The sequence below is a fragment of the Crocodylus porosus genome, unplaced genomic scaffold, assembly GCF_001723895.1.
Source record: "Crocodylus porosus isolate Cpor-Errol unplaced genomic scaffold, CroPor_comp1, whole genome shotgun sequence".
NCBI classification, from domain to species: Eukaryota; Metazoa; Chordata; order Crocodylia; family Crocodylidae; genus Crocodylus; species Crocodylus porosus.
Genome location: NW_017728906.1, coordinates 59,995,634 through 60,019,261, shown reverse-complemented (window position 1 = coordinate 60,019,261; position 23,628 = coordinate 59,995,634). Strand labels below are relative to the sequence as shown.

General features: G+C 44.3%; 1 protein-coding gene across 2 annotated transcripts in view; it reads left to right on the top strand.

Annotated features, from left to right (window-relative positions):
• The window catches only part of PHEX (phosphate regulating endopeptidase homolog, X-linked), a 172,791-nt gene that overhangs the window by 25,332 nt on the left and 123,831 nt on the right, over window positions 1–23,628 (top strand). Inside the window, exons 1-3 of one of the 2 annotated variants that reach the window (XM_019529178.1) lie at window positions 8,832–8,919; window positions 18,345–18,431; window positions 21,747–21,973. In XM_019529178.1, the coding sequence (XP_019384723.1) occupies window positions 18,422–18,431; window positions 21,747–21,973 (237 nt within the window). In that variant the 5' untranslated portion in view covers window positions 8,832–8,919; window positions 18,345–18,421. Of the gene's footprint in view, window positions 1–8,831; window positions 8,920–18,344; window positions 18,432–21,746; window positions 21,974–23,628 lie in introns of those variants that run through there. The other variant, XM_019529177.1, reaches the window with a different exon arrangement.

The window sequence follows — 23,628 nt, the reverse complement described above, 5'->3', positions numbered from 1 at the left end:
CCAGCCAGTGGATCGTGGTGGACCCAAGGCCACAATTGGCCAGTTTCGCCAAGAGGTGATCGTGGGATACCAGATCGAAGGCTTTTTTGAAGTCAAGATATATGACATCAATCTCTTCTCCCTTGTCCAGGTGCTAGGTCACCTGGTCGTAGAAGGAAATGAGATTGGTGAAGTAAGACCTACCAGCAACAAACCCATGCTTGCTATCCCTTAGGATGTTGGCATTGGCCAGTCCATTAAGGATGGCCTCTTTAATAAAATTTTCTAAGATCTTCCCTGGGACAGAAGTCAGGCTGATAGGCCTATTATTAGCTGGATCCACTTTCCTCCCTTTCTTAAAGATAGGCACCATATTGGCCTTCTTCCAGTCTTTGGGCACTACACCAGAGCACCAGGAGTTCTCAAAGATCCATGCCATAGGCTGGGCTATGATGTTCACCAGCTCCTTGAGTACCCTGCGATGTAGATTGTCAGGGCCGGCTCACTTGAAGGTATCCAGCTTCTCAAGGTGTTCCTTCATGAGGTCAGCATTAATAGAGGGCAGGGGATCTCCCTCACCTGGACCTCCCTGCCCCATAGCGGGCATAGGTGTCCCATAGGACTGATGAAAGACTGTCACGGAGGCACTGGGGTGCTCCGTGCCTAAGAAGGAGATAAGGTGAGCTGTCAGTCACCAGGGCAGCTCAGGTGCGGATTGTCAGAGCTGCCAATCAACAGGGCAGTGCAGCTGCAGGTTGCTAGGGCAACCAGCTGGTCAGGTGGCCAGAAGGGGGCAGGGCTGGGCCTTTATAAATAGCCCAGGCCGGAGCCTGACTAGCAGTTCCCTTCTGGCAGTCGTAGGAGCAGGAGCTCTGCGGCTGAGCTGAGTGGCCTGAAGTGGTAGCGGTAGCGGCAGCCTGGTGGTACTGATTGGCTGTGATGACGCCGGGGAGGAGAGCACCTTGATGAGAGGTATGGTTGGAGGCCCTGGGGGGGGTGCTCAGTGTTTATGTTATGAGCAGGAGGCTCTGTGTTTTATGTTGAAGCCAGGTGGCTGGAGTTTTGGTTATGGTTACACCGGAGGACCGGGTGAGGCTGTAGGGGAGTGAGGAGGCCTCACGGGAGCTCTCCAGCAGCTTGGGGGTTCCCAGTGCCCAGTAGGGGCATGGTGCCAGTGGGGCACTATTGTTTGTGCCAGAGAGGCGCGGTGTTTGCCCAGTGGGGCGAGGGGGCCAGGCACGGCTGCGGCCACCTGAGCCCCAAGTGCAAGGAGCGCGGTATAGGCCCAGTAAGAGTAGGAGGGAAACCACTGCGGGGAGTGCGGCATGGGCCCAGTGGGGCAAAGGACCCAGAGAACGGTCAAGGGGGCCAGGCATGGCTGCGGCCACCTGGGCCCCAAGCGTGAGGAGTGCGGTATAGGCCCAGTAGGAGGGCAACCGCCATGGGGAGCGCGGCGTGGGCCCTAGAAAGGGCAAGGCCCCAGAGGGGGACAGAGAGCATGTGCAGAGAGTGCGGCGTGGGCCCAGAGGCAGGGCAACAGCCGCGGAGAGCGTGGCATGGGCCCTAGAGAGGGCAAGGCTCCAGAGGGGGCAGAGAGCGTGTGCGAGGAGCGCAGGCGTGGGCCCTAGAAAGGGCAAGGCTCCAGAGGGGGCAGAGAGCGCGTGCGAGGAGCGCAGGTGTGGGCCCAGAAGGGGGGCAATGGCCGCGGATAGGGCGGCAGAGACCCAAGAGGCGCTGGAGGCGTGGTATAGGCCCTGAGAAGGGCGCAAAAGCCCAGAGGTGGGCGATTCAGGCCCCAGAGCGGGGCAGTGGGCGGAGAGCCAGGCCCAAGGGGCACCGGAGGCTGTGCGGTGGCTGAGAGCCAGGCCCAGGGACACCAGGCGGGTGATGAGCCCGGGGTGCTAGTGAGAGCACCAGAGGGCAAGGGACCGCACAACGTCCCACGTGTACCCCTTAAGGGAGGGGTGCAGAGAAGCACCCCATATGGAGTAGGGGCAGGACCATTATGTACCATTCACCAGGGAGATAAAGGCAGCCTCCCATTTAAAAACTCATTTAAGATCAAAGTCGTGGAGGGCAAGAATCTGAGGGTGCTGAGTACGGCCTTGAGTGACAGTAGGGGGCGCTAGGGAGTTCACGGCTGCTCCTAGGCCCCACTCTCTCACAAAGACTAACACAAAGTACCCATTTAATAGGTTGGCTTTTTCCTGGGCATCAGTTGTCAGTTGCCCCATTCCCAAACCTTGATCTGTTTTTGGTGAGATGTCAGACCTCTTCCTTTTCTCTGTGAACCAGCTTGCTTGTCCCTTAAATGTGATGTCAAAAGATGGAAGAGTAGCGAGAAATTTTATCCAGTGATATAGATGCAGAACCTCCATCCAAGAGCTCTTAAACTCCTTGACTCTGATATTTTCAGTTTTGGTCTTTGGGCACTGTGCACTTCATTTTTTCTGCTCTGCAAAATGAAGATATCATTTGTATTTTGGAATTAGTATGAGAAGTTATTTAGCTAATGAACAGAAACTGCTTGGAAAATAAAAAATGTTACTGGGAACTCAGTATTTGTATTTCTAATTTAAGTTTGACAGTCGAATAATAGTCAAAGTAAGATCATACCAGCAAAGGAAAATAAGCAGCAAGGATCAGCCAACACTGTCTGAGTAACCAGTTAACAGTTTACTTTTTGTTAAAGTGAAATACCTGAATAGAAAGTGGAGAAGCCAGGATTTTTTTTTTTTTTTTTTGCAGGCTGCTGTGGCTGTTAGAAAAGACAGTTGTTTCTGTAGTGGGTGTTTGGGAAACCATGGGCAATGAAAGGAGATCATTTTGGTTCCTGAATGAGGGTTTAAAACTCCACAGCAGCTGAGCCACAGGGTTCCCACAGAGTCTGTCTGGTCAGGAGAGCAGAATGACACCTTTTTTGGTTATGATTCTTCTTGGGAGTTCACTGCATTAGCACTGACTATCAAAAGTTTGTATAACCCTTTCATTCTATTTATGACAAAATATTTATAGAAGATTTAGACCAAGGTTAAATTTCAACAGTTATTTCCCCAGAATGATATACTGAATCTGTATGCAATGGCTTATTAAATTCTAAAACTGCCATATTTAGGTACCACATACTTTTAATCCTACCAAAAGATGCAGTTATTTTCTCAAAATCATAACAATCTTTGATTCATCTAATTCTCCATATTCCCTGATTAGAAACACTTACTGAAGAAGCATGGCAAAAATATTAATAACAAGAAGCAAAGCTTAATGTTGCCAATAAACATCCTGCTCCAGCTGTATTGTAACAATTATGCCCATCATATTTTTCTTTTATGCTCATATAAACTAGTGAGCCCGTCTATTCATGACATGCATATGTCATCCCTTGCAGCAGGATGCCAAGAAAAGACTATTTCTCCAAAGCTTTTATTAAAATGAATATTCAAATGGAATGCATTGAAAATAGACCCTCTTATTGCCAATAAATTATCTGCTGATATTGTTTAGTTTGTGTAATTACATTTGTTTACTTGGAGCTGAACTCTCACAATATGTTTTGACTTTTCTTACATTGACTTGGATCCGTTTAAAATTCAGAAACCTAGCTTTTACAAAATATTGAAACAGTAGCAACAAACTTTTCAAAGCATTGTCATTTAAGCAACATGCTGTATCTTATGGCATTCAAGCACCGCTGAACAGCATTAGAAAGCATTTACGTTAGCACAGCTGTCTAATTGCTATTTTCGTAAAAACCTCCGGATTGCTGAAATGGATATTCAAACTGTGGATGGTGAAATTGCTTTTTGGGGAAAAAAGGAGGACTAAAATGTCACTATTTTAATCAGATCTATTTGTGTAAATGCAGCATCTTTTCATTAAATAGGTTTTCAGAAAGATTTTTTTTTTTTTTTTTTTTTTTTCAACCAATCTTATTCTCCTTCTTGAGATACTGATTGATTGATTGCTAAATCTTCATAGAATTCCTGTGGAAGTGCATATTAATTACCTCCTCATTACTGCCACATTAGTTCTCAATGATTGAGAGTGTTACCATGAATGCCAAAGGAATTAATGATGGACCAATTATTTCTGAGTGTCACTATTCATAGTAACTTCCTCTATTCATGGTAAGAAATACACTATCCTCAAGGAGGAGGCTCATGGTGGTTTATATGTCAAAACTGAAATGCGTTTGTCTGCATGGCTTAATGTGGTGTTGATGTTTGTAGCTATACGTGTCTTTTAAAGGGAAAGAGGAAGTTTTTATTAAAGCAGAATAGTCATAGATAAAAACCTGAGCCCATTTTTAGGACTTCTGGATTCACAAAAGGAGATAACAGGTTTATTTAAAATCGTGTTTTAAGCCCTCATGGATGCAAACAAAAGTCTTCAAAATGTGACTTCAGTGCCTGCCTATGTAGGTACTGTGGCTGGAGTGTAAACAAGGGGTAACTTCTGTGTCTGGAATGCAGCAGACCAGGGAAGGGACAGGCAGCAGAGCAGCAGATAGGGCAGAGAACAGAAAGCAGAGCAGGAGATCAGTCGGGGAGCACAGGGCAGAGAACAGAAAGCAGAGTATAGAGATCAGGCAGGGGAAGGTGACTGGAGTGGCATTTAGGGAGGATGTGGAGCTAATCTGTGGCATGCCTGCCAGAAAGGTTGGCCTTCACTGGTAGAAACAATCCAGTTAATTAGAACTCTAAAAATCCTGTTGCCAGCCAAGAATGGCTGGGAACTGAATGAAGTGGGAGAATACAAACAGTCCTGTCATGTTGGGTGTAGTGCTGTGGATTACCTTAATTTGATTTTGCAGGAGAAGAAAGAATATCTTTACATCCCTAATTGGACACTGTAGCATCAAACTTCTGCCTGTGGTGCCTTTGGGAGCACAAGGGAAACTTTTGCAGTGCTAACTGCTTTGCAGGCTTTAGAAAGGTGCTTGTGATTACCAGGTGTCAGCTCATCTTCACTGACTGGCATGGAGGAGATTGTGGTCATGTTCCCGTCCTCTTCCTTCCTCACGAGATTTTTTGTGATGGAGTAGCTGACAGGGTGTGCTAAAAAGGGGATAGAAAGAAGGCAATGTAGTGGAAGGTAGACAACAGACTGGATTAAAAATAGGGTAGCTAAAGATGGCATGGCACATGCTTTGGTGAAAATTAAGAATTTTATTATAAATTGCAAAAGAAGGAAGTGTGTGTATACATATGGATTATTTAAAGATATGGCTTTCACCAGGGTTAAGTTTATTTTTTTTCTGAATCCTGTATTTGTTGAAAAATGTGGTTTTAGCTCACTGAAGTAGTTGATTCTGAAAAACTTTTGGGAGAATAGATAAAGGGGGAGGATGTGATGCTGGACATTCTTGGTTTGTCCAGAAGCCATAGCATTCACCCAGAACATGGGAAATTTGAGCTCAATTTCCTCTTGACAGTGGGGACTGGCACCACATCTTCCATTTCCCAGGAACATATTCAACCAGCAAGCTAGAATAGGATTTGGAAACCTATAGCCTATGAAGTCAGGGAGCATTGGTGTTGTTTCTATGGTGTGGGACTTCACTTGGAAGCATAGGCTCTGACTTCTGTTTTCACTGTGGGGGGAGCTAAGATGCAACCTACCCCCCTCCCCGGTGGCATGGCTGGAGTGGAGCCTGTGGCAGGGGGTGGGGGTGGATGCAGGCTGCCTGTTGTGGGCTTCCAGAAGCCCTGTGCTGGCCGTGCTGCCATGGTGAGGTGCCCCCTGACTGCCCAGCAGCAGCAGCGGTGGTGGTGAAGAGTTGTGCCTCCCACAGCTTCCAGGTGGGCAGGGGGCAGCTCACATCTGCCCCTACCCTGCACAGACATCTGGGGGCCATGTGCCTCCCCATGCCCCCCCTCCCTGGGACTGTGTGCATCAGCTGACCCTGCCCCCTGGATGAGCTGCCCGTGGCTCTGTCCCACTCTCTACCCTGGCCCTGGGCCCCTTGCACTGCCCTGGCTGGCTGTCTGCCCCAGGCCCAGGTCCTGCTCCACTCTGCCGACCCCCCACCATAGACTTACCAGAAGGCAGCTGGGGGAGCTGTTCTCCACTGCTGCCTGGGGCTGTATTTCTGGCCACATGCATGTGTGAGGGCACACACGTGCACCTGGCACCATGGGCAACTGGTGCCTCCTAATACTGGAGGGTCCCACAGTGGCTGATTGCTGCCACTGGCAGAAGTGCCAGCACCAACCCAGAAATGCCATCAGTGCTTCTCTCGGGGTGCACAGCCAATCTCAGGGGGTGCACATGCATGTGTCTCCAATGTCTGGCATTCCTTCTGCCCTGCTCTCCACAGCCCCTTGCAGGGTGGCATGCTGCCAGCTTGCAAGGAAAGCCTGCCATTTCCTGCATTTTTCTGTGGTGAGCAGAAAGCCTGAATCCCTGCATGATATTGGGAATCCAGGACAAATGCTGTCCTGGAGTCATGCAGCCCAGGACTGGGACTTGATGTTCCCATTTTGGGACTGTCCCACTCAATTAGGGACATGTGGTCACCCTACCCTCTTCCTGAGGTGGTTCAGGGCCCTTGGTCCACCCACATACTTGATGCCTGTATGTGAATGGGAGATATTGGTAACAACACTGCAGGGGGAGAGTGGTAGTGGCAGCTGTGCGGCTCTGGCAGTACCTGTTTGGGTCAGATTGGAAGCATTAAAAGTTGCCTACCCCTGGAATGGAAGCATTCTACAGGGGGTCGTTGTAAAGTTCTCCTGTTGATGCTGTTCCTCTTTGCAAAAAAAATGTAACTAATGAACTAGAGAAATGTGAGTGATTCTGTCACCTGTGTCTAGTGCACTCACCTGGGACAAGACACAGAGGGTTCCAGTTCCTTCTCCAAAGAATTTTTTGATATTTTATGATAAATGAAACAGCTCCAACTGGGAGAAATATATTCTGAGTATTCAGGCATGGCTATGCTTATAGCTAAGGTACTTTCCTGAGCGGTGACAGAGCTTGGGCCAAATCCATGTACTGAGTCAGGCAAAGAATAAATGTGAGCTTGGGTCTTCCATGTACAGCTATGTGAACTCTTCCCATGAATACTCACACACAAATTGAAATTTCAGAGCTACCTTCCATTATTAATCCAAAAAATGACTAATTTTCAGAAAATATCCCATACTATTTGGTTTATTTTAGCATCTCCATCTCTTCCTCCTCCTTCTCATGTCTTGTCTGAGATTGTCAATTCTGCTAAATACCTGTCGTCAACAGATTTGTTAGAATCTGACAAGGCCACAATGTAAGTGCTTCTTCTAGGGCCATTATTTTGGTCTGATAACATAACAAGCCATTGTTCATTTTTAATTTTTAGTAAATGCCTCAATACTATACATTAAAAATCCACATCTTTATTTTTTGGATAAGGTTAATGTTAGCACATAAATTCAGATTTGCGCATGTACATTGCTAAATTGATATTTGAATGATCATGCTTCATATATTTAGTTTTTAGTGACATGATGTATCCCAAAGGAAACCATAATTTCTTCTCTTTCTTATTTCTGTAGGAGAGCTGCCAGAGTTAGCAATATTGTAACCACTGAAGTTATAGGGTAAAAAAATCAGTCCATCCTAAACAGTCACCATCTCTGTATAAAAACGTTTATTTTTTTTTAAAGAGAACATGTCTTATGCTTAATTTCAGTACATGGCTAAATTTGTAATAGGTTTAACTAAATTAGCTGAATGAAAGCTGAAGGCATCCAACTTACACAAGCAGTATGCTTTCTTCTTTTGGAATCATACAGGTAACATTGCATATAAAAAACCAACCTTATAGAGTTCACCTTGGGTGAGAGTGGGAGTCATAGACTACGTACATTAGACATCTGGACACCTGAACTAGGGCCAAGGAGATGAACAAAGGGGAGTGACTAATGGAGTTGATGGTATGGGGTATGGGTGTAGTGGAAATAAATTTAGTCCAAATCTCAGTGAGGTTCCAGAAATAATATTGCCGTATACAATTTTTTAATAGGGAAAAATGGGTGGACTCAACAGTTTGACACTAGGGGAAGGTTTCATAGTTGTTTGTTTTTTTTCTAAGAGATAATGGAATAAATGAAAAACTATAAAATGTGAAAGCTATGTTAGGTTAGATAGATATGAAAAAAAACTACATGTAAGATTCCATAGACTGAAATATTTGTTTTTGCTCAGGAAGAGGCTTGCATACAGTTGAGTCAATTTTTTTAAATCTAATCCTAAGCTATAAACCTATCAATGTAAGACCCAAACTTGCTATAAGAGCCATGAGGAGCCATGGTCCCCGCAGGCAGGGAGTGGGAAGCTGCCTACCCACCACTGCTGTCCCAGGCTGAGCCCAGCCTCCACACAGCCCAGCTAGAGTGGCTCTGGAGCTCCCTTCTCCCCTGGGACAACAGGAACAGTGGTAGTGGCAGATAAAGAAAGACAGGAGGGGAGGGAGGAGAGAGGATGAGTCTCTGAGCATGGCTTGAAAAAGAAGGGCAGAATTCTTACCTTTTTGCAGAACTTACAGCAGCTGAGGACTTTTTATCTGCCCTGTGGTCAGGAAGGGGTGTGCAGCCGTGCCACTGCACCCCTCTGGATCTCTCCCTGGATGCAAAGTACCACTTATTCAGTTCTATTTGTGGGTTTAAGGCCACAGATGTGCCCTTCTGGTGATATTACAATGGCTTAATTTACCACAGATATAAACAGATGTAGCTCCATTGCTGGATCTGATGCTGTGTGACCAGACTGACAGAAAATATTTAGCTTTTGAGAGTTTGGGAGGCAATAATCTACTAGAAGAGAGCTAACGGGTAAATTCTGTTACCCAGGATGAAGCTGATTGACTGTTAGAGTGAGATGTGATTTGGAGGAGGTTTTGCAAGATCGCCATACAGAATAAAGTGACAAGAGGAGCAATTGCTGCTTTGTTCCCAAGTTGTAAGGAAAACATCTACATTAAATTTGATTTCCTCCTTTTAGAATCTATACCTCAGGTTTTCCTTCTTGCAGAAATAGTATTTCCTGTTGTGTCACACTGGGCAGGTCTACATGTGCCCCTTTAGCAAGTACTAAATGACTGTGCAGTACCTGCTGGTACTGTGTAGTCCTGGCGGCACACAGGTCATTTTCAGCCCTACTGCTCAGTAGTAACAAGCCATTGTACAGTAGCTTGCTGCTACGGTGCAGTGGCAGCAGCATCACGGTTAGTGCCTGCTGATGCTATGTCACTGTAATGACAGTGACGTAGCATCTCATGTAGATGTGCCCACTGTGTGGAATTCAGCTTACTGATCTCACTTTCTGATAGAAAATACCAGAGGAAACCACTGGTAAAGTCACAGTAACAATGTTGTGTCTCATTTTTAGATGTTTGTGGTTGGCATTTTTATTTTGAGATGATAGAGCATTTTGTTAACCTTCCAGATGTCAGTCCTCTGTCTTTTGCTTCCAAGCCTTGTGGGAGCTCCCTGAAAAGTGAAAGTGGGTAGCTGATACTATATGAATGTCAGCTGATCTCCAAACCACTTTGAAATAAGCCTCCCTGGAATTTGGTACTGTAAATCTTAATTACTGTAACTTAAAGCTGTGTGTTTATCAAGCTATGACTTCCATAACAAAAGGCCTTGGGATTTGGGGGGGTTACTTTTTTTTAAGTTGTCTTGGTCTTTTAATCCTAGCCAGTATGTTGCACAAGAATCCACCTTGCATTTTAATAAATGGGTTTATATATCCAGTACAGAGAAGAACAGCGGCAGAACAGGGCAGCTTTGTGTCCTGGGCAGTAATGGTGGATGGATTGACAGACTCCTGGCATTTGCTCTGGTTGCTATTTTTGTGCCCCTCTCTTTTGTGTCCCTTCACAACCGGCTTGGACAGCCTGGGGCTGTTGCCCCAGTCATAGTCCCTTCCCCTTTAGTTGCACTACTGGTAAAGAGGGAAGAAATTGTGGCATGAGATTAGAAAAGTAAAAGCCTATAATCATACACACAGAGACAGAACTAAGTTTGCAGTAGGTTGCTTCTTTAATGTATGATACAAGTTTTAGGATTGATTAATGGAGAGATTAACATATAAATTGGCAGTGAGGGAATGCAGGTGTTAACCTGGGGATGGGTGTGGCTAGATAAAACCTATGTTGCTGTTAGTTACAAGAACAGCATTTTACTATTTATTATTTCAGGTGGTGATTGTCCACAATATTGGGGAAAGTTAGAGTTGTCTAGGGGTATGCATCTTTTTAAGATCATCTATTTGTTGCTTGCTTTTTGACACAACAGCATTGAAATCGGTAAGTAAGGTAAGTGAGAATTTGTCTATTACGGAACAATTTTTTATCCATAAATGTTGATAAGGTTGTACATACTGTAAGTTTAACATCTATGAAGTGCCTTATAATAATATTAATAATATGGGTGTAGACTTTAATGCCAAAAGGATTAGATCATCCTAGTTTAACCTTCTGTGTATTACAGGCCATTACCTTTCATCCAGTTACTCCCATATATAGCCCAATAACTTGTGTTTGGCTATAGAAATCTTCCAGAAATGTATCCAGTCTTGATCTGAATACCTCTACAAATCCATTTTCCTCTTAGTAGTGTGTTTCAGAGTTAATCTCTCTTCTTAGGAAAAAGGAAGAGAAAGAAATGTTTCATTTCTGATTTAAATTTGTTTGGCTTTATCTTCTGGCCATTGGCCCTGTCTCCTCTCTGAAATGGCCTTTTCATATCAGACATTTTCTTCACTAGGAAGGTATTTACAGATTGTAATCCAGTCATTCCTCAATATCCTTTATAATAGTTTCATAGTTTCTAGGGTCAGAAGGGACCTGAGCAGATCATTGAGTCTCACCCCCTGCCATGGCAGGAAAGAGTACTGGGGTCAAACGACCATAGCAAGGTATATATCTAACCTCCTCTTAAACACCCCCAGGGTAGGAGCCTGCACCACTTCTCTTGGAAGTTGGTTCCAGATCCTAGCCATCCTGACCATGAAGTAGCGCCTCCTGATATTTAACCTAAATCTACCCTCTGCCAGCTTGTGACTGTTATTCCTGGTCACTCCTGGCAGTGCTCAGGGGAACAGGGACTCCCCCAGTACCTGCTGATCCCCCCTGACTAGTTTGTAACAGGCCACTAGATCCCCCTCAGCCTTCTCTTGTGGAGGCTGAACAGGTTCAGGTCCCGTAGCCTCTCCTTGTAGGGCCTGCCCTGCTGCCCCCGGATCATGCGAGTGGCCCTCCTCTGGACCCTCTCCATGTTGTCCACATCCCTCTTGAAGCGCGGCGCCCAGAACTGGACACAGTACTCCAGCTGCGGCCTGACCAGTGCTGCATAGAGGGGGAGGATCACCTCCTTGGACCTGCTCTAGATGCATCTGTGGATGCATGACAAGGTGCAGTTGATAGTAATAAACTAAATAGATTGAGCCCATTGGGTTGCTCACTGTATAAGGTTTTTTACTAGCCCTTGGATTATTTTTGTGGCATTTTTTGAACTTTCTCTAGCTGAACAACATCATTCTAAAAATAAAGACACCAGAATAGATATACCATGTCTGACCCAATGCCCCCTAGAGAGATTAATGTCCACTACTCACCTGTTCATAGGTTCTGGGATAGCACTTTTTGCTACATCATTGCAAAGGGAGCCCATGTTTATTTCTGGTCCGCTTTCATCTTTCAATTTCCTTTATAGTCACTGTTCTCTAGGATATAGTATCATTCTATTGGGTTTTTCTACTTCACTCATTATTATGATTTATAGTATTTGTTTGTCTTTTAACTAGTGTATTCACAAATGTTTCCTTTTTTTTTCCTTGGTGAAAGGTACAACACATGTAATACATTTCAAGTTATTATCAAATATAATTTTCCAGTTATTTAAATTTGCAACTTCTACTCTTTATAAATGTTAGGAGAAAATAAAAACAAAACAAAAACAGTGCTGTCTTTATTACCATAAATACGCTTTGCCTATATGTTCTTTGGAAGATTTTCAGAAGAGTAAAAAATACCTCCTTATATTCTGTTGAGTACATTAAATAGCTGAGTTAATCAAATGCTTGGTTGATCTCTCTCTCTCTCTGAAGGATTTACTGTGTGTAGTAAATAGTCTGATGGCATAACATTTTCAAAGTCCACAGACCATGACTTTTTAGTAATTTGAATCAATATTTTTAATCTGAGTAAAAATGGAATACGGACCGATCTTATGCTTTCCCCCAAATCTGAGCATACAACAGATTCATTTAAAGATACTACAAATAAGGGTTTGCGAGGAGGGAAGAGATATCTCAGTACAGTAAATAAAGCAAGTTGCCTGAAAAATGAAGTGAAGCTGTGTAGGACGGTAGTCTGGAAAATCAACAAGGCCCAGAAATAGTGAGTAAGATTAAAGGTAGCATTTAACAACAAAGCTATTCTTAAAACAGGGTTAGAATAGTATTAAAAACAAACAAACAAACAAAAAAAGTCAGCAAAGCTTATATTGTAGACTGAGCTGTACTCGCTTTTAACAGTAGATGATTGCTATTTACTATAGGAGTAGTAAACCTCAGAAAGTTTGCTTTTTTTAGCTCTCTTATTCTAAAAAGGCACTGTCTCAATAGAGTTTAGTAAGAGTAGTTTTTTCAAGGGAGAAATGTTGTGGTTGACTGGTTCTGTCTGCCTTTCTCTCAGGGTTTTTTATTCATATAACAGTGATATTTGAGAACCTGCAATTCATCCCATGGAGGACTGTTCCTGTTCATATTTTAGTTTATGGTTCAGGTATCAAGAGGTTTAGTTACAGCTGTACTGTCCACAGGACACCCTCCAGGACTTGTGGGATTCCATGCAAAATATGGGCCAACTTTTGCCCTCAGGCCTTTTAAACTCAGAGAGGTTGCATGAATGCAACTGAGAACAGAACTATACTCAAGAGCTCTGTCATATCCCTTTTTTGTTAATAAAGTTAATTGTTCAAATGAATTAACTGCCCAAATCAATAAATGAATGAACCAAGGCTTATCTTTCCTCTTGTGAACTGAAATTAGTTATTTTTGGGCCCCTAAGCCCCTGCTGGCATGGGGGACTATAGGAGAAAGGTTAACCTGAAGGTTATAAACTTATGCTTTTAGAACAGTTTTTGGGTCACATTTAAGCACCAAACCTCTGTTGTTAGGTTTTCAAAAGCCATCTGTATATTGGGTACTGAACTCTTGAGGATGTGGCTGTAGGTTTTATGATGACTGCCATCTGCAGCATACATGAGGTGCCTAATTGAGCAGTTTTAGAAATTTGGCCTTAATGTTTAGTGTGGCAGGGCACTGTGTGCCTGCCACTTTAAGGGCCTGGAGCTGACAGCTGCCAGGTGCTTGATTTAGGGCAGCCATTTTGGATCTGGGGCTGCCTATATAAACACAGCAGTTCTGCTGTGAGAGGTCAGGCAACAACATCACCTGGCTGGAGGGCTGCTAGTATCTTCTGGAGGTAAGGAAGGAGCTGTAGGGGATGGATAGGAGGCTCCTGGTCCTGGGCATGACCTAAAACTGCACCCTGCCAGGAGTGGGTAGCCTGGCGGGGCTCTCAGTGGTGCGGAAGTCCCCAGGAAATGCCAGGCCAATTACCACCTTGGGGAAAGGCAGGTTGGGGTGCCTTAACCCCTCACCCCCATGACCAGTTGGTGACCCCTTTGTTTGGAGGGCCCAGAGAGTGGACCCTAGGAGAGAGGAAAGGGACATAGACTCAATGCTTGTCTGAACTTCCCCTGACTGGCCCATGCTGGGGCCAGGACTGGAAGGGTCAAAGCGCTGGGGGTCTACCACGAGGGATGCCCAAGAGCTGCATGCCTGGGGTTCCAACTGGCCTGCAGGAGGGCCAGGGCTAGTAGCTGAAGGTCCTGGTAGGGGGAATCGCACCCAAAGGGGGAGCAGCTCAGGGAGCTATGTTGCCTGGTATGATGGAGGAAGAGTCTGCCTGAGGAGAGGAATCCAGGTGGGGTTCAGTAGTAGGATTCTGGGGCCCAGTGAGGGGCCGGTGATAGTGAGAACAACATGATGCCATCTGCGAGGCTTGGGCTGTGGTGTAGGGGAGGAAAGGAGCTGCAGATAGCACCCTCTGGCATCAGGGCAGGAAATGGGCAGCCTCCCACTTAATTAAATCTTTAAAGAATTAATTAACAACAAGGCATGGTGGGTAAGAACACGGGCGGTTAGCCCAGGAACAGGTGTACAGGCCATGGTTAGATCAGCCCCGAGCAGGTCTTCTGTTACACCGAGCATTTGAAAACTGGATTCTGAGCCCCTTAAAATCTGCCCTCATCTGCATTTATCCTAGCCAGCTCTTACTGTTACTTTTCTTTACATGCATGATGCTGATGATAAAATTTAGAGAACAGTATGCTTTCTTCAAATAATTTTTATTTTAGCTTATGGGGAAAAAAGAATAAATGTACAGTCAGTCTCAGGGAGACTGAGACAAAGTGTCTTCTCTGTTACTTATTACAATTACCCTTGGTCTTGGATCATTCTCTGCATGAGATCACAACTTCCTCAGCCTCCAAAGGTGATGGAAGTAGATGTGAAAAAGTGAAGTTGTTTTCTAGGCAAAGCTCCCTCAGCCACCCTTCAGATGCAACAAAAAGCCTCAGTGGCCAGTGTCAGCCTCTGGGGCTAGGGACAGGCATTCAAAAAGCCTGAGCCTGAATTGATTCAATCTTTGCAAGTTAGTCTAACCTGTGTAGGTTGAATCAGTTTGCAAGTGCTTAGACATTTCCTCTGGACTGAGGAAACGCATGGACATGTCTGTAGTGGCTCAAGCTAGAAACTGGGGAGTGCTAGAGCAGCCTTCCCTTTCCTTTCACAGTACTGAGTGGCGGGGTGGCCAAGCCCTGGCAGGACGCTTTGATTAGGGAGGGGTGTAAACCCTCACCTTGCCTGCAAAGTCCAGGCTTCTCCCGGCTTGCTGTTCAAGGGGCAGGGGTGTTGTCAGACCCCAGGCCCTGGCTAGCACTCTGAGGCAAAGTGGGGGTGTGCAGTACATTCATCTGTTGATGATACTGAGCTGTTCAATCTCCTTGCTTACATTCAATAAGGTTTACCTTAAACCAGTTTCAACCATTTTGAAACTGGTTTATGTGCTCTGAACTTCTGTTCTGTTACAGGTTTAAACCAGTTTCTGATCACTTAAACCAGTTTATGTGTAATGTCGGTCCCTAGCCTGAATGTACCACCTGAGGCAATGCCTAGGATGGGAGGCAGAGAAAGGGAGGAGAAGATCTGAAATGAGTAGCCTGTAACCCAGCTTGTGTCCCAATTTGTTGTGGCGGCTGATTTAGTTTTAAAGCTTGAAAGTGACAGTAGTAGTGTAACCAGTGGTAGGTGACAAGGGCACTAGGTCCAGTCACCAGTTTTGAAAGGGTGCAAGAATGGTGGCTATTATTGTTGTACGCCTGTCTGCCACAGCTGCTGCCAGCTAGGGTTAACATACATCCAGCTTTTCCTGGGCATGTCCTCTTTCTTGCCCCCTGTGCTGTGTCCGGGTGGGTTTTTAAAATAAGAGCAAATGTCCAGTCTTTTTGCTGTTCCCTCTACTCTCCTAGGCTGGCTGCTTGGGACTGGGAGCAGCAGGCAAGGTGACTGGCTGTCGGAGATCATGTGCTCCCCGCGTGGGCCAGTAAAGAGACAGTGTAAGTGTGCGCATGGCACAAAAATGGCTTGTTATGATCTTTCTTGTCATTCCAAGGCATAAGTCTTAGATATGGATAGCATTGAAGGGCAGGGATAGGTGAGAAAAGAAATTGGGACTTGTGGAGAGGTATGAGAGAACTAGATAAAGGATAAATGATGCTGAAATTACTAAGAAATGGGTGAACTAAAGCTTGATCTGTGAATGCCTTTTAAACTAAAGGAAGGCAGGAGGTCTACATACACACAGAGGGAAAGAGTCTGTTGTGCCTTTGTTTCTTCCATGTTGTACATCAATATCTATAAGTATTCATCCTGTGTGGAGAGTTCAGGAGCCATTTTATTCTCAGGGTTGCTGTAGCACAGTATGGAGGAGATGCATGCTGTGCTGTTTTCTAGAGGATTTATGTTTATTCTTGCTTCTTTCCCACCAGAAGTCCTTCAGAGAGTACAGTACAGCTGCAGCAGCACAGAGTCCAGTGCAGTCTAACCAATCAAACATTTGCTCAGCTTCCTCAGGTGGCTTTTCCAGCCCATGTTAAGTGACCAGTACCATAGCTATGATGCTATCAGCACCCAGGTCAACAAGTGTAAAACTAGGTCAGGAATGTCTGTGAGGGCAGCAGCTACAGCAGTGACTACATGTGGATATACCCACAGATAATCAAGAATGTGATACCAAAGAAAATTCTATTACTTGAATACACAAGTGAAAGAAGAAGTTTTTCTACATGGAAGTTTAAATCAGAGGAGGTTATCCAAATTCATATTCTGATATTTGTATCTGTGTATGGCAAAAGCATGGGGTGGCTTGAATTACAGCACCAGATTTGAGCCCCTGAAACACTGAGGCAGTTCAGATCTGGATCTCAACTTTGACATTCGGTGACCTTGGTAAAGTCTTTAATGTTATCTTAGAACCAAGCTGGGGGTCCAAATGCAGAGTCTGACCATGTTTGCTAAGTTTCCCCTGTTTGAACACTGGGCTTACCCTGTTTCACAGGGTCAGAATCCAGCATTTGTCCTGCAAAACTCAATATTTTCCCAACCAAAGTGGAAGTGTATCGCTCCAAATTATTCTTGCAGTAATGTAATGAGTGTTACGTCTTTATTTTATACTATAGAGAAGTGATTCACTGGAAAGCACCAGGTCTGATTTTAATAGGATTTAATGCTAGTGCAGTTTTACAGTTGGTTTTATTTTATTGTATCTTATTCTCCTCTTCTCTCCTGGGCTTTTGCTATCCACTTTTATTAGCCTCAATGCTTCATGGCTGTTGCAACTCAGTTGCAAGAAACAGAAATGACTGCATTAGATTTAACAGGGTGCAATTTTTCTCTTCCTAACCTTATTTAGGACTGAGTTACTGTTTCCTTTGAATTACATATGTAAAACATTAATGGTTCTGTTAAAAATGGGTAGACTGATAAATACATGTCAGACTATGATTATATTGATAAATCGGGTGCATGAAATCAGTGCTTCTGGAAATCCTGTTCTGAAATAATTTCGGAAAAATTTTCAGGGAAGGGGGTGGGATTCTTACCTACTTTGGGGACCTAGAGGATCCTGTGGTGGGTTCAAGTCCAAAAGTGGGGTGCAGCTGTACCACTGTCCATTCTTGATCTGCCCCTGGTGGTGCCAAGCTTCCTTAGCTCACATTGAGGATAGCGTCCCTTTGTCAGTGTGTTGGGGCTTGGTTTTGGGTACTGTCTCTGAGTAGTCTAAAACCTGTTCCTCAAGGACAGAATTGCTTGTCACTTACATGCTTCACTTTTTTGTCCTTTTTATACAAGACAACACTGGGGACAGAGCAGTAGCATAGCTCAGGGCAGGGAGCAGAGCACCAGCCCTGACCACCAACTTCATAGGAGAGCCAGAAATGTGCCCACACCCCTGCAGAGTCTGCACCCTGGTAGCAGAAGCAGCCTCATTGCATTGCTCTTGCAGCAGAAGCCAAGTGGATGGACACTGTGCTGCTGCTTTAGTAGGCACAGCTAGGTGGAGAGAGCATGCTGTGGCTCTTCTTGGGTCCCTGGTGTAGGTAAAACTTCCATGCCCTCCTTTCCCTTGAACTCTCAGAATCCCTGCCTCTAGTGCTCACAGGCACTTCTCACCCTCCCTATGCTCCCACTCTCTTGCACAGAGTTTGCATCTGGGACAGAGTTATGGGCAATTACTGGAAATGGCAAGGGCCATGAAATGAAAAGCTGGTCATGGTGTAGAAGAATAATGGCTTAACTCATGTTGAGGTGAAACTACTCACATTCAGTCACCTGAGAGTTCTGCCTTTAACCACTGAAAAGTTGCATTATAATAAGAGTGCACCAGAAAGATGCCCTGGCTTTTCCTTTTAAGTGTTCTTGTGCAATCTTTCATTTTCTTAATGTAATGGAACTTAATCAAATTTGTAACTCCAAGCTTGGTTTTGTAAGTCATTTGAAAGACTCCACATATTCAGAGGCCCTTTCCATTCCCAGCCCTCCATGGTAATTCATTTTATGTACCTAGGAAGGACCAACGTCTGAGTCAACTCTGTTAGGTCTAAAGCCTGTTGTTTTGAGAAGTTTAGGTGGTATTTAGATCATTAAGCCATCCCATTATAATGATACAGTTTCTAAATAAAATAAACAGTTAAGCCAACAGACAAAACCCTGCATTTTCTAAAAAGAAACATATTATTAATACTTTTCAGAACTGCTGGAGAAACCTCTTAGTAGAAGACGGGACAGTGAAGCTGTGCAGAAGGCCAAGATCCTTTATGCATCATGTATGAATGAAAGTAAGTAACTTGATTCTGTTTGGGGGGAAAAGGCATGTTGTATATTAGCTGCATCTGTATAAAGCACTCATAGAAGGAAGCAGTAAGGAAGGAAGTCCAGGTCCTGGAGTTGTATCCATTTGGGCAGATTTTTGTGTTCTTTGAACTCAGTGTAGCTCTATACAGGTGAAAAAGTTCATCTACTGGGACCCAACTTTAGGTTCATGGCCTAATTTGGTAACTAAATGAGTCACAGTGACTTGTAATTCACAAAGACACAAGATACCTTGTTCATAATCATATTTCCAAAGAGAATTGCACTTTGAGGAACTCTCAAAGCAGTGTGGGAGTATTGACTGAGAAATTAAAAGGAGCAGGTTGCTTTATCACATTCTCTGATGGAATTGTTCAGGTCAGGTGGCAATTAAAGGCCAGTGGCTCAGAGCTCCCATAGCTTGTTCCATCTGAACACCTTCTCTAAACCCTTGCCTCAAAGGGCATATCTGTACTGTCTCCATAATTAGCCTGTGACCACTGCTGAGAAGCCCACCCCTCCCACTTGATCCTAGTCCACAAATGCCAAAGCCTAGAAATTAGGTTGAGAAGTATGTCAAAGACAGAGAACCTGAGAGCATGGCTCTGGGAAGTGCTGCAGACTCTGCTAAACTGGCTACTCCGATAGTTGCTGGGCTTTGCTGAGTGGTAGTGAATGGGCTGAGCTGTGCTTCTCAGTGATGTTCCTAGACTTGTTACAGCCACAGTATGGATATTCCCTCAGCAGCAAAGCTAATTTTCAGATTTCTTGTCAGATATCTATAATACATATTTGTCATGCCTGCTCCTTGGTGTTAACCACATTCTTTCCACTGTAATTATCCTGAAATGAACACAGCTGACCTGAGGATTTTGGAGCACCAGTCAAATGGTTCTATTTGACTGTAGCCCATATTCTGCCAATTTTGTTAATTCAGCCAATTTACATCAAAATTGTAAATGATAGAGGGGACAGAATCAGGATTTCTTGGCTTTTTGGTGCACATGTGGAGCTTGCTAGTTCCATTTGACTTCAACATTAATCTTTCATCAGTTTCTGTTTTCATTCATTCATTTCTGTTTGTGTTTTCTGATGAAAGCTGAAATTCTCCTTTGCCTCCTTATTCCCTCTAATTTAGTGGGAACCAGAACACAAAGGATAAAAGCAAGACCTGCAAATAGACCCTGGCAGCGGAACCTTCTTAAAGTGTCTCCAGGATTTGGATGTTTGGCTGAGATGATCTAGGTGGGGATGGTCCTGCTTTGAGCAGGGGGTTGGTCTAGCTGACCTCCTGAGGTCCCTTCCAACCCTCATTTTCTATGATTCTGTGGTGATATCCCTGGATTATCCTCCTCTCTCTCCTCTCATTCTTGCAGCTGTGGATCTTCACCTGGCCCAAGGCTATAGTCCCTAATAATCTGTGTCTCTGCTTTATACTCCCAACCTCTTCACTGGCCATGTCCTAGTCTTCCATTATGTATATCTCTGAAACTTCTAAAACATTGCATACCAGCCTAGTGTCCTCATGCAACTAGTAAGATGACATCCCTTTTTTCTTGCTCATCTCGGTAAAATGGATAGTTGTTCGTTTTCCCTTAAAATTTCTGGGAAGGATCCGTTTCTTGGAGTCAAAAATATGGGATAGTTTCCTGTCTTTTTGTCAGAATTTCTGTAGGAGTTGTTTTCTTTCTTGTGGAGTATTTGTTCTGACATGCTGTGAAGTTGATTGCCTACATAGATTCATAGATTGTATGGGGCTGGAAGAGGACCTCGCAAGATCATCAGGTCCCCCTGAACTAGGCAGGAAAGACAACTGAGGTCAGGTGACCCCAGCAAAGTGACTGTCCAGTCTCCTCTTGAAGATTTCCAGGGTAGGTGATCGCATCACCTCTGGAGGGAGCTTGTTCCACAGTCTGTGGAGAAAAAGTTTTTCCTAGTGTTAAGCCTGAAATGGTCTTCCAGGAGTTTGTGACCATTACTCCTGGTTTTCCCCAAGGATGCCCTGGTGAACAGTTGTTCGTCGAGCCCTGGATGTATTCCCAGGATTTAGTGGTAAGCTGCTACCAAGTGCCCTCTCAACCTTCTCTTTTTTAGGTTGAAGAGACCCAACTCCCTCAGCCTTTCCTCGTATGGCTTACCTTACAAGTCTCTGTTTATATGGGTGGCTCTTCTCTGGACTCTCTCAAGCTTTTCCACATCCTTGTTGAAATGCAGTGCCCAGCTGCGGTCTCACCACTGCTGAGTAAAGTGGGAGAATCACCTCCTTGGTTTTGCTTGAGATGCATCCGTTGATGCATGCCAGAGTATTGTTTGCCCCGCTGGCTACAGGATTGCACTGACAGCTCCTGTTCATAGTATGGTCTGTTATTACCCCTAGGTCGTTTTCAGTCATGGTGCCTAGTCAGTTTGGTGCTACTGAGCCTGTAAGTATGTTGGAGATTGTTCATCCCCAGATGGAGCACTTCACACTTCTCAGTGTTGAACTTCATCTGGTTCCAATCTGCCCAGCCTCCCAGCCTGTCTAGGTTTGCCTGTATCTGAAGCCTATTTTCAAGCATAACCATGCTCCTCCATAACTTAGTGTCACTCGTGAACTTGGCCAGTGAGCTCTTCACCCCTGATCCAAATTATACATGCCCCTTCTGTTACAAATTCTGTTGCATTCTGTCACTGGTTACACCCAGGCCACTCCTAATTTTTTTCTCCGCAACAATTATTCTTGTGAAACGATCACACTTCTGTGCCAGACACTTAGCAAGCACCACCCAAGTTTTATAACTCAATTTTCAAAGTCCCTTTGCAATATTTATGACTGAGAGATCTTGTTCTCAATTTTCTTAAGCACATAACTCTGAAAACCCTATTTTAGTGTTTTCAGTATCCATCACTATATCGCCAGGGCTGATCCTTACTTTATATTTTTAATCTGGTCCATCTCATCACAACTTCAGAATCCTTTTTTCCCCTTTGGTTCTGGTGGATACCCTGAAGAAACGGAATGAGATTATCGTTGTAAGTTCTAAGGACAGGCACAGTGCAGCTTGAATACAAAGTCAGTACATGTTTGGATATGCTTTCATTTGTTGAGTTGGATACTGCTAGGAGTTATCATGCTTTATGTTCATAGACAGCCTTTTAGCACAGGCCACCCAAGGTGTAATTGTTTAGCTATTGTGTTTAGTCTTGTCTAGAAAATGATCAAACACTATAAAGCTTGCATCTTACTGGTATGATATGACTTGTGGTTACTGCGGGTTTCAAATTATCTGGAACTTAACTGTTGTCACACCTTGACATTTTAGATAAAATTGAAAGAGCTGATGCAAAACCACTGTTAAATATATTGAAGCATTCGCCTTTCCGCTGGCCTGTGTTGGAATCTAACATTGGACCAGAAGGACTGTGGTCAGAAAGGAAGTTCAGCATGCTCCAGACCCTTGCGACATTTCGGGGTCAGTACAGTAACTCTGTCTTCATCCGCCTGTATGTGGCCCCTGATGACAAAAACTCCAGTCGGTACATCTTGAAGGTACAGTACAACATGCCCAAGTGCTACTTGTCAGGGCAACATGATCCATTTTTAAAGACAGAGTTCAGCAATGGGAATTTAAGAGTAGCTATACTTAGTAGTACCCAATGACTTGTAAAGGTCCATGTTCATCAGCTTATAGGAAGTTAGAAGCTGTTAGGTTCCAAATACTTTGCTACCACAGGTGAAAACTGTTTGTGGATAGAAAAAGCAGAATTGTGGGTAATATGTGGTCCTGATGAACTAGTAAACAAGATCTATGTAAGCATGCATCTGAGGTCAAAATATAGTTCTGGGTGGTTTTAATATTCTTTATGTGAAGCACCAGTTGTGTGATACATTTTTTCTGTGCATCTTTTGTAGGTATTTTAAACTCTGGATGTTACACTTGTGATAGTAATGTATTATCCAATATTTTTATAGCATCTTTCATCTTAAATGATCCCCAAACACTTTGAGATTTCAAATATAGGATTCACTTAACCTTTTACTGAAATGCAGTCACTTCTGAAGTGAAACATAGCAGCTGGTTAACAACAATATTACGCAGCATTTTAGGATGGCAAGTGAAGAAAACTGTTAGTTATAGCCCATAAAATCTTCAGGGGAAAAGTGGGTTGGCAGATGGAAATGATTATCATGGAAAATCACCAAGATGGGCCCACCTGGACTGATATGTTCCAAACCACTTTTTGTTGCTTGTTAAAGGGGAGGGACCCTAAATAACCCAGCCCTTCAGCAACCAGCAATGACATTGTATATTAGAGTTAAGTTAGAGCAGTAATGTTCAACCAGGATGCCACAATGTGCAAACAAGATTCACAAGATAAACCCAGAGGATGCATCTACATGTGCCATTAAGGCAACATGATAAAATGTTGGCACTGGAGTTTATCGTCATTTCTTAATAGTATGTGTAGATGCTCAAACTGCTGCAGTCCAGGGCACACATGCAGACACTGTGCCCAGGACCGCAGCAGTTTGAGCTGGGGTGGAGCAGCCCTGGGCTGGCAGGAGACCCAGAGGGATCAGCCACAGACTCTGGGTGGTGGTGTTAGGCAGCAGAAGGGCTGTGGTATGAAAGTGCCCCAGTGAGCAGAGTCTTGTGGCTAAGCAGCAGCCAGGAGGCCAGACTCCTGTCTGGGCTGACCAGGCACAATGTATGCCTAGGTCAGCATTACACATGCATTTAGGCACAATTATTTTAGCCACCGTAAGATAGTATTGTCTTCAGTACTATCTTATGGTGGCAAAAATTATTTTGCTGCAGTTGAATAGAATTGCACATGTAGACTGTGAAGTTTTACATTGCAGCGAATTAGTCACTGTGCGGTTAAGCGCGTGTGTAGATGCGCCCAGAGATTTCAAATAGTCACAGTGGACTCCAAGATGAACATGAGTTGTTAGTGTGACAAAGTCATCAGAAAAGCTAACTGCGCTTTATCATGCATCAGCAGATCCATGACAAACAGAACCAAGGAGGTGATACTTCCCCTCTATTGGGTGCTGGTCAGGCCACAGCTGGAGTACTGCGTCCAATTTTGGGCACCACACTTCAAGAGGGATGTGGATAACCTGGAGAGGGTCCAGAGAAGGGCCACTCATGTGGTTAAGGGCTTGCAGACCAAACCGTATGAGGAGAGACTAGGGCACCT